This window comes from Carlito syrichta, unplaced genomic scaffold, assembly GCF_000164805.1.
Source record: "Carlito syrichta isolate Samal-C Ts95f unplaced genomic scaffold, Tarsius_syrichta-2.0.1 Scaffold169561, whole genome shotgun sequence".
NCBI classification, from domain to species: domain Eukaryota; kingdom Metazoa; phylum Chordata; class Mammalia; order Primates; family Tarsiidae; genus Carlito; species Carlito syrichta.
Window position 1 is genome coordinate 18,563 of NW_007113657.1, and position 10,878 is coordinate 29,440.

Sequence of the window (10,878 nt, forward strand, 5' to 3'; positions counted from 1 at the left end):
GCCCTCGCTCGGACTCGCGCACGCGGTGCAGTCACGCAGCCACACACGTGCCCGAGAGTAGACCCCCAGACGCGGTACCCGCTGCCTGTCCCGCGGGGTTCCTGGCTCTCAGGTCACCTCGTGCCCCACGCAGAACGCACACGCAGGCCCCCGTGCATGCGACGCAGGGCACACGGGCTTCTGTGTCCCTCATTCCCTAAGGATGCACAGCTCAGAGAGGGGCCGGGGAACCTTGCAGACCTCACTGGCTCTGTACACACTCAGATCCCTAGGTATGGCACGCTTGCAGACACCCCCTTTCCCCCTCCCACACACACGCACCCCTCTCCCTGCACTCAAGACCGCCACAGCCAGGTCTCCAGAACCAGCCTCAGCGTCCTGGTCTGTGCAAGCTGCTGGCCAGGCTCCCAAGGGCTAGTCCCCCAGGGCCTGGGACGGGGACCTGGCTGGAGGTGGGCCTGCACCCTTTCCCGGCTGACTCATCTGCGTCACCGGGAGTGGCTGGCCCAGGGTGACCCTGAACCCACTGAGGGCACTGGAAGGGTCCCTGGTCACACCCAGCTGGGCCACGGGGGAGGCACAGTGGCTGGCCTGGAGGGTGGGGTGAGGCGGATGTTTACCCAGTGGGCGACAGGCGTTCCTGGCGCTCCTGAGCTCTGGGCAGGCATGAGGCCTGGCCTGGCACGGCTGGGGACCTGCCACCCAGGAGTGCCGGCAAGTTGGCCCTGGCCCCAGCCCTTCTGTCCAGGGCGAGGGCAGTCCAAGGGCCCTGCCTCGATTGCCTGCCCGTGTCCCCAGAGCTCCTGCGTGTCATGCGTGTGTGTCCGTGTTGTCATCACTTGCCCCCCCGTGACACCCATGCACACGTGTGTGTGTTTGCACACACATGTGTGCTCCTCCCTTCCTGCCTCTGGCATCTCTGCCCGGGACCCCAGCGTGGGGGCCCATCTGTTGACATCTCCCAAGGTAACTCAGAGGGCGGTGACTCATTCCTCTCCTGTCCCGACTTGTCCCTGCTCCTGCCCAGAGCCCCCATTCCCTGTCGCGAGGCGAGGAGACTGGGCAGCTTGTCCTGGGGGCCTGGCCCTTCCTGCCTGTGGGCCCGGCGTGCACCCCTGTCTGGCTGGTGGGTCGCCGCTCTGGCCTCCGTCCCCCCTCAGAGGCCTGTGACTTCTCCTGAGCTCCGTGCACAGACCTGGGAAGGACGATTTCTGTAATGAGGTTTCCACACCACCCCCGCTGCGGGCTTCTGCCTGATAAACCAGTGGAGCAGCTCTTTATCCCACCCACAGACCCGCCCAGCTGGCAGGGAGTTTACCTCCTGGCGGGGGAAACTGAGGCAGGGCGCCAGACCACAGTTGCCCTCCCTCCTGACGGGCCACTCCCGCCTCCCTGAGTTCCCAAGACCTGGTTCCTTGCCCCCAGCCTGTGGCCGTTCCAGGCCTGGAAAGGGCTGGGAGTGGCTGGAAATGCCCCCCTCAGAGGCGTCTGGGACTGTGAGAAAGAAGGAGGCTCTTGGCCAGGCAAAGGCCTCGTCCCGAGAGGGAGGCAGGGCCCAGAGTTCAAGGGCTGGCCAGGCCTGGAGGGATCCCGAGTGCTCACACCCGCAGGCGCCGGCGCCAGGCAGAGGTGTTTGGCCCGTTTTTGAGTCTTGTGAGCCCCCAGGCAGACGGGTGACTGTGCCTCCAGCCCAAGGAGGTCCCGCGTGGGAACCACAGAGCCTGTCTTCCCAGAGCCCTGCAGCACTGTTGTCTTTTGGGGCGACCCCAGGCTCTGTGCCTACAGGGTTCCCTGACCAGGGCCCACAGCTCCTGGATGGCAGAGAAGCCTCTCTGGGGACAAGGAATGTTGTTTGTCCAGTTTCCCAAGACAGGCCGAGAACTGTGAGCTGGGGGTAGCATTGGTATCCCCACGGTCAGTCCTCGTCCTCAGGGTGACCTGGCCAGCCAGGGTCAGGCCCCAGGCTGGGCAGGACTACAAGTCCCATCAGCCCCCGGGGCGGAGGCTACCTGGAGTCTGAGGACAGGGGTCCGGGGAGGTCTGGGGGCCAAGGGACCGGCCAAGCCAGCACCCCCATCTTCCATACTTCCTGATCGTGGCCGAATGAGCTCCAGTTCCTGTCCCTGGGGTGGCCATCCTGCCCTGGTCCCATAGGAGATGCAGCCCCTGCCTTCCAAGGTGATGGGGGAGCTGGGCCCCTCCCTGCACGCACTCTGACTCCACCCCTCCTCACCATGTCCCCTCAGCCAGCCCCTTCGTGTCCAAGGTGAAGGAACTGCGTCTGCAGAGAGATGACTTTGAGATCTTGAAGGTGATCGGCCGAGGGGCCTTCGGGGAGGTGAGCAAAGGGCCCGTGGTGGGCAGGGAAGGGCAGCGTTTGCACCGGGCTGGGCTGAACGCAGTCCTGCCTGTGGCCTCAGGTCGCCGTGGTGAGGCAGAGGGACAGTGGACAGATCTTCGCCATGAAAATGCTGCACAAGTGGGAGATGCTGAAGAGGGCTGAGGTCAGTCTGGGGGGGCCCGGGGGGGCCTTTGGCAGCCTGCAGGCATGTGAGGGGAGGGGTGTGCTGCCAATGAGGCCCAGAGGGCATCCCGGGGGAGGAGGGGCTTGGCTGCTGACCGGGTGACGGATGCCGCCCCCACGGCCACCGATCCGGTCTTCCTCAGCAGCAGAGTTAAAAGCAAAAAGGCAAAAACACAGTCCCTCCCATTTTCCTGATGGTAACGCCGAGGCCCAGAGCCACAGAGCACGGACTGGGGCTCAACCAAAGCCAGCCTGGGAGAGCAGAGCTGTGACCTTGATCTGAGCTTCCAGACTTACTAATCTTTCTCTACCCCCGGAGCGGCCAAGGGGGCTTCTGGGGCCCTGATCTCGTCCCACCCCTGACTCCCTGCTGCAGACAGCCTGTTTCCGGGAGGAGCGTGACGTCCTGGTGAAAGGGGACAGCCAGTGGGTGACCGCTCTGCACTATGCTTTCCAAGACGAGGAGTATCTGGTGAGAATGCCCGGCAGGGCTGGAGGGAGTGGTGGCCGAGGGACCGAGAGGTCATTGGGGCCAGGGACACTGAGTCCCGGGGGAGACCCCTCCCGCTGAGATCACAAGGCTTCCACTTCCCGCCAGCTCCGGGCCCGAAGTCTCCTACCTGAGTTCTGGCTGGGAGCTGGCACCCAGAGCTGCAGGGGGAAACAGGCCTGCCTTTCCAGAGTCCCGCGGGACCAAAGTGAGGTGGACTGGCGCCTCCTTCATCTGGATCCTTTTTTTTTTCCTGAGTTGGAGTCTCACTCTGTCACCCAGGTGGAGTGCAGTAGCATGCTCACGGCCACCGCAGCCTCGACCGGCTGGGCTCAAGTGATCCTCCCGCCTCAGCCTCCCAAGCCGCTGGGACCACAGGCATGCACCATCACACCTGGCTAATTTTTTTGACTTTTGTAGAGACGAGGTCTCGCTATGTTGCCCAGGCTGGTCTTGAATGCCTGCGCTCAGGCAATCCCCTCGCCTCCGCCTCCCAAAGTGCTGGGATTATAGGCGTGAGCCAACACGCCTGGCCTTTTTTTTTTGAGTTGGGGTCTTGCTCTGTCACCCAGGCTGCAGTGCAGTGACACAATCATGGTTCACTGCAGCCTCAAACCCTTGGGCTCAGGTGATCCTCCCACCTCAGCCTCCCAAATAGCTGGGACCACAGGCACACACCACCTATATCTGGCTGATTTTTTTGGTTTTTGTAGAGACGAGGTCTTGCCATGTTGCCCAGGCCAGTCTCGAACGCCTGTGCTCAGGCAATCCTCTCGCATCGACCTCCCAAAGTGCTGGGATGACAGGCGTGAACCTCCACTCCAGTGCCAGCCTCCCCAGGCCTGACTCTTGTTCCCCGCTCCCCGCCATCCAGTACCTGGTGATGGACTATTACGCCGGTGGGGATCTTCTCACGCTGCTGAGTCGCTTTGAGGACCGCCTCCCGCCCGAGCTGGCCCAGTTCTACCTGGCAGAGATGGTGCTGGCCATCCACTCCCTGCACCAGCTGGGCTACGTCCACAGGTGGGCCCTGCTGACCGTGTGGGCAGAGCCGATGCTTGCTGAGCACTCACGGGGTGCCTAACCCTTCACTGGTTTTGCATGTGTGGTTCCCTCGAATCCTCGTACTGAAAAGCCTGACATGGCTGGCACTGCTGTCGGTCTCCCTTACGGTCAAAGAGGCCAGAGCACAGGGAGCTCACCTGGCCCACGGTGACTCAGCTCGTGGGTGGCCGAGTCGTGGTGGCATGGGGGAATCTGACTCCTGCGTCAGACTTTGCCGCCTCCGAGGTCACCCTCGTGGGCCTTTCTCTGATCGCATCTTCCTTATGCTGGCCCGCAGCTTCCTGTCTCTGCCACATGCATGTCTACATGTTGCTTGTGTGTGCACACGGGAACACGTGTGAGTGGTGCTCGTGCGTGCCCACGCTGTGTCACTGGACGTGTGCCTAAGCACACACCCACACACACGGGTTGAGCCCCTCCCCCTCGCTGCCCTCCCCCAGGGACGTCAAGCCGGACAATGTCCTCCTGGACATGAACGGGCACATCCGCCTGGCCGACTTTGGCTCCTGCCTGCGTCTGAACAATAGTGGCATGGTAAGTGCCCTGCCTGCCCTGGAGCGGGAACAGGGGACACCAGGCGGGCCATTCCCTCGGGGCAGCAAGAGGACTTCGGCCTCGTGCAGGGGTGTCAGGCTCCCAGGGCAAGGGAGGGCAAGGCCCAGATCCTCAGTGGGGAGAGCACCAGGCCAGCAAAGCCCTGGTGGACTTGGAGGTGCCACGGCTGTGGTGAGGGCCCGAGACCCAAAGCTGTCCTCACCCACCATCAATCCCACCCCCCGCCAGGTGGACTCGTCCGTGGCAGTTGGGACGCCAGACTATATCTCCCCTGAGATCTTGCAGGCCATGGAGGAGGGCAAAGGCCACTACGGCCCACAGTGCGACTGGTGGTCGCTGGGAGTCTGCGCCTACGAGCTGCTCTTCGGGGAGACGCCCTTCTATGCCGAGTCCCTGGTGGAAACCTACAGCAAGATTATGAACCATGAGGTCTGGCCGCCAGGCTCTAGGTCCTGGGGCGGCAGCGGGCCTCTGAGTCTGTGAGGTGGGATATCCCTTTGGGCCAGTCCAGGCTCCTGGATGGTCAGCCCCGCCTGACCCCGTCCCTGCGCCCCCTGCCTGCAGGACCATCTGCAGTTCCCCCCGGATGCGCCTGATGTACCGGCCAGTGCCCGAGACCTGATCCGACAGCTGCTGTGTCGCCAGGAGGAACGGCTGGGCCGTGGAGGGCTGGACGACTTCCGGAACCATCCCTTCTTTGAAGGCGTGGACTGGGAGAGGCTGGCGACTAGTACGGCCCCCTACGTCCCTGAGCTTCGCGGACCCGTGGACACCTCCAACTTCGATGTGGATGACAACACCCTCAACCATCCAGTGAGTGGCAGAAGCTCCTTTGAGGGGTGGCTGCCCTCACCCTCGCTGGCCGTAGGACCCTCCCCACACAAAAAACTCACTCGACTTGGGCCGGGGGTGAGACCTTCAACCCCAGTGGCTCATGAGAGCTGCGGTTCACCTGGGCTGGTTCACCCGTGCTGATGTGGGTTGTGTCAAGGGAAGTCCTTTTGGCCCAGGTGTCGGCCTATTGACCAGAATTCAGTGCCGGGCGCAGGGGCTCACACCTGTCATCCCAGCACTTTGGGAGGCCGAGGTGAGGGGATTGCCCACGGGTTTGAGACTAACCTGGGCAACTTGGCGAGACCTTGTCTCTACAATAAATCAAAGAATTAGCCAGCCGTGGAGGCATGCTCCTCTGGTTCCAGCTATGTGGAAGGCTGAGGCAGAAGGATCACCTGAGCCCAAAGGTCGAGGCTGTGGTGGCCATGAGCGTGCCACTGTACTCCAGCCTGGGCGACAGACTCTGACTCAAAAGATAAAACCAGAATTCATATAAGGAAGGAAACTCCCAGAAGACCCTGGGAGACAATAACCCCAAGGACCTGTGGGAGGTGTGGTCTGTTTGGTGGGTGGATAACCTAGGGTTATCACCCTAGGTTCCCATCTGAGCAGGAAGCGGCAGGGATTCCAGGGGGTCTCCTGGGGCCTCAGCCTGGAGCTTGCCCGTCGACTCTGCCTTTCCTTCCGTCTCCTGCAGGGGACTGTGCCGCCACCCTCCCATGGGGCCTTCTCGGGCCACCACCTGCCATTTGTGGGCTTCACCTACACCTCTGGCAGGTGAGTCTGGTCCTCACACACCTGGTGGGAAACTGGGGGGCTGCCTGGCCTGGAGGACGCTGGGAGCGTAGCCCACAGGGCCCCGGGAAGGACGCAGGATGGTTCCCCGCACACGTTGGGTGCTGCAGCCCACATGTCCTCAGGGTCCTGGTGAAGCCAGGCCTGTGCCTGGGCCCTCTTCTAGCTCACAACCCTTACAGCACCCTCCATGGCAGGCCGAGGATGCACTGCACTTGGGGCCGGAGACCTAGTGTTTGAAGGGCCTGACTGCTTCTGTGTCTCACTTTATGCCTCTGTAAAATGGGCAGGATGGTCTCCACCAGGTCCCCTTCGAAGGGCTGCCCTGAGTCTGCAACGGGGTCCTGGTGGGGTGTGCTCTGAGGCAGGGGCCAGCTGGACCCACATCACCACACTCGGCAGCCCTGGGAGAGTCCTATCTGTCACCACCGTGTTCCCACAAGGAGGCTGAGGCTAAGATAGATAAAGCCCAAGGCGACCCAGCTTGTGAGGACCAGGATGAGGGCTTGGATCTGGGCCTGAGGACCCTGGAGCCTGGACCCTGGAACCACTGCCCTGGGCTGCCACCCGTGGCACCAGCCTGGGGTCTCGCAAGGGCAGGTCCTGGCTTGGGTGTTTCTTGGGTGAATGAGGGACTGGATGCAGGAGCATGGAGGCAGCTTTGGGAAGGGGGCTTCTGCCAACGCCTGTGGCCCTGCCCTCCCCCAGCCACAGTCCTGAGAGTGGCTCTGAGGCCTTGGCTGCACTGGAGCGGAAATTACGCTGTTTGGAGCAGGAGAAAGCAGAGCTGGGCCGGAAGCGCCAAGGTATAGGGACTAGCTGGGCCAGGGCTGGGTGGGTGGGTGTGCTGGCCCTGGGGCTGCTGCCATGGGAGCAGCGTCTCACCTGCCGGTCTTGCCACCTGTGCCAGAGGCCCCACACGTCCACCCAGACCACCGGGAGCTGGAACAGCTTCGGAAGGAAGTGCAGACCCTCCGAGAGAGGCTGGCAGGTATTCCTTCCCCCCATCCCCACCTGGGAGACTTACCTGGGTTCCCATCTTGCCTTGCTGCTGTGTGATCTTGGGGAAGTATCATAAATTCTCTGAGCCTGGCCTGGGCGCGGTGACTCAAGCCTACAATCTCAGCACTTGGGGAGGCTGAGGCAAGAGGATTGCTTGAGCTCAGGAGTTCGAGACCAGCCTGGGCAACTTGGCCAGACCTCGTCTCTACAGTAAAATAAAAAATTAGCTGGATGTGGTGGCATGCGCCTGTAGTTCTGGCTACTTGGAAGGCTGAGGCGGAAGGATCGCCAGAGCCCGGCAAGTCAAGGCTGCAGTGACTGGGAGCATGCCACTGCCCTCCGGTCTGGGCAACAGAGTGAGACTCCAACTCAAGAAAACAAAATTCTCTGAGCCTGCATATGGAAACCAGGCCAAGGGGATTCCCCTCCAGGGCTGCAGTGAAGGTCCTGTGAGATCCTGCACGGGGCAACCCAGCTGAGGCTGGGGCTGTCAGCCTGCATGGGTCTCAGTGACTGTTTCTGGCAGAGACGCTGAGGGACAAGGCCCCTTCGTGTCAAACGGATGGGACCCCTGCTGGCAGCCCAGGTCAGGACAGTGACCTCCTGCAGGAGAGAGACCGGCTTCAGCAGGTGAGGCTCCGAGAGGCAGTGAAGTGGCCCTGGGCTGCACACTTGCAAGGTGCGTGCCCTGACTCTCAGCCTGGTCCTCCGGACCCCACACTGACTCCCCAGGAGCTGGGCCGAGCCCAGGGGCAGCAGGGAGAGCTGCTTCAGAGGCTGCAGGAAGCCCACGAGAGACAGGCGGCCACAGCCAGCCTGGTTCAGGCCCTGAGCTCCCAGCTGGAAGGAGCCAGAGCTGCCCGGAGGGAGGTAAGCGGCTAGGGCGGGTAGGGGAAGCCCCTGGGCCCTGTCCCTACACCCACCGCCCAGTGTGGCTGGAGGAGGCGTGGGGAGCTTGGTACGGGACACTGCCCCCCTGCTGTGGCTGGCAGGGGCTGCGCCAGGGGCCGCTGGCTGGTATGGGGTGGTCTGGGAGCCGCCTCACACCCGCTGTGGCTGGCAGAGCTGGAGTGTGTGGCCAGGTGGGGCGGGCGGGTGGGCGGGGTGGGCAGAATCAGCTCTGGCCTGCCTCTGACCCTCACAGCTGGAGGCCCAGGTGGCCACCCTGAGCCGGGAGGTGACACGGCTGCAGGAACAGCAGAAACGAAGCCTTGATGAGGCATTTTCCCGGACCAAGGTAGTAAGGTCTCATCCCGTTGGCAAGAGGCGCTTCCCCCAGGCCTGAGCCCCCTCGGGACCTCGGCCAGGCCTGCGCCCCAGGGTTGGAGGGGGCCATGGCCTCTCAGACCCCTGCCCCGACCCCTCTCTGTGTTCTCAAGACCGTCCACGCAGCCTCTGAGACCAACGGCACGGGACCCCCCGAGGGTGGGCCTCAGGAGACGCTGCTGAGGAAGGAGGTGGCTGCACTGCGTGAGCAGTTGGAGAGAGCCCGCAGCCACGGGTGAGCGGCCGGCCGGGTGGGGGCGTGGGGCGGGCCGGGTGGTGGGGGCTGGGACTCACGCCTGGGCCTTCTCCCCGCCAGGCCGAGCGGGAAGGAGGAAGCTCTGTGTCGGCTGGAGGAAGAGAACCGACGGCTGAGCCTGGAGCAGGAGAGGGTGAGTGGGGCGGGCGGAGGGCAGGACAGACGGACAAGGGACGGGAGTCGGGCGGCCGGCCGGCAAGTGGGCAGAGTGCCAGGGTCCCGGCGGACCAGCAAGCTGTAGTGGGTGAGGAGGGTTGGACACAGGTGGGGCCCAGGGTGCTGGGGGGGCCTCTGGGGAAGCAGCAGAGGCCAGGGCTGCTGGGGCTCGGGTGACCTGCCTTCCCCCGTCCCCAGCTGGTGGAGGAGCTGGTGCAGGAGCACCAGAACAAGCAGCGGCTGGAGGGCGAGCGGCGGGAGACCGAGAGCAACTGGGAGGCCCAGATCGCCGACATCCTCAGCTGGTGGGTGCCCGCGCCGGGCAGGCCCAGGTGCGGCGGATGGCCCAGCCGTGACCCCGAGCCTCTTCCTTGTCAGGGTGAACGATGAGAAGGTTTCGAGAGGGTACCTGCAGGCCTTGGCCACCAAGATGGCCGAGGAGCTGGAGTCCTTGAGGAATGTGGGCACCCAGACGCTCCCTGCCCGGCCGCTGGTGAGGCCCCGAGCTGCCCTTGGGGGTGTCAGTGGCCTCCGCCGCGATGGGGATGCCGAGCTCACGGAAGGCCGGTGACTTGCCTGAGCTCAGAGCCAGTCCGTGGCCACGCCGTGGTCACAGTGGCGTGCTGTGGTGGAGGGGGCCCCTGAGGGCGTCTCACGGGGGTGCCCTTGGCCCCCAGGACCACCAGTGGAAGGCGCGGCGGCTGCAGAAGATGGAGGCGTCGGCCAGGCTGGAGCTGCAGTCGGCTCTGGAGGCCGAGATCCGCGCCAAGCAGGGCCTGCAGGAGCGGCTGACTCAGGCTCAGGAGGCCCAGCGGCTGGCAGAGCGGTGAGGCCAGGGGCGGGCGCCCGGGGGCCGGGTCCCGCTCGGGGGCCGCGGCCCGCACAGAGGCCGGCATCAAGCCCTTGTTTCCCCCGCCAGCCGTCTGCAGGAGGCTGAGAAGCAGAGCCAGGCCCTGCAACAGGAGCTGGCTGGGCTGCGCCAGGAGCTGCAGGCCCGTGGGCCAGGGGGTGAGTGGCCGCTGCCTGCCCATCCTGGGGTCGGGCCCCCTGCGGCCTCGTGGCTCCCGAGGGCCCCACGCCAGCCTGGCAGGCCTGCGGAGACGGGAGTCTGTTTCTGGACTCGGCCGCTTACCCCACGCCCTGTGACCAGCACCTGCTGTGTACCCGTTCCACTCCCAGCCTGTACTCATCTCCCCATTTTACTGAGAGGAAAACCCGGGACCCCCCCTCCAGTGACCCATGCCCTCCGTTTGCAGACAGCAAGTCCTCAAACTCCCTGATTCCCTTCCTGTCCTTCCGGAGCTCAGAGGTAAGAAGGGGATGGAGAGGCTGGCCGGGGGGGGAGTCCCAGGGAGAGACACGGGGGCCTTGATCTTGTCCCTCCCTCTCCCATCCCCAGAAGGATTCTGCCAAGGACCCCGGCGTCTCAGGAGAGGTCCCAAGGCCTGGGGCGGAACCAGAGCTGCGGCCAGAAGGCCGACGCAGTCTGCGCATGGGGGTGAGGACAGGTGGGTCCCTGGTTGGGGGGCTGGGCCCCACCCCCCTTCTCACCTGTCCACTCGCCCTCCTGCAGGCTGTGTTCCCCAGAGCACCTGCTGCCACCTCAGCCCCTGTGGAAAGCCCTGCTAAGGTCAGCACCCAAAGGAGCAAGTGGGGTGGGGGCACCAGGACATTCTGCGGGGCTCCGTGGACCTGGCTGGTGCCTCGTGGCTAGTAGATATGTCTAGGGTGGGGCGCGGGTCGCCGGGAGGCCTGGGGCAGGCATAGGTAATGGCGTGTCCTCCTCCCCAGCCTGGCTCACACATGCTGCGTCCCCGAAGCTTCCAGTCCCCCACCAAGTGTCTCCGCTGCACCTCGCTGATGCTGGGCCTAGGCCGCCAGGGTCTGGGCTGTGACGGTGAGAGCCCCCGGCCCCCCACCCACCCCCCCTTGCAG

At 64.4% G+C, this 10,878-nt stretch overlaps 1 protein-coding gene across 1 annotated transcript; it reads left to right on the forward strand.

Annotated features, from left to right (window-relative positions):
* Positions 1-1,469: 1,469 nt before the first annotated feature.
* Positions 1,470-10,840, forward strand: CDC42BPG (CDC42 binding protein kinase gamma; the record flags this gene model as incomplete). Its single annotated transcript, XM_021709245.1, has 24 exons — positions 1,470-1,534; positions 2,251-2,338; positions 2,421-2,504; positions 2,901-2,996; positions 3,889-4,037; positions 4,520-4,613; positions 4,863-5,063; positions 5,199-5,447; positions 6,166-6,245; positions 6,972-7,069; positions 7,174-7,254; positions 7,792-7,913; positions 7,998-8,135; positions 8,410-8,502; positions 8,645-8,766; positions 8,848-8,920; positions 9,142-9,248; positions 9,322-9,436; positions 9,621-9,769; positions 9,863-9,951; positions 10,200-10,252; positions 10,343-10,441; positions 10,517-10,573; positions 10,735-10,840. Coding segments are annotated over exons 1-24 (2,608 nt in total), but the record flags the coding sequence as incomplete, so codon positions are not given.
* Positions 10,841-10,878: the final 38 nt, after the last annotated feature.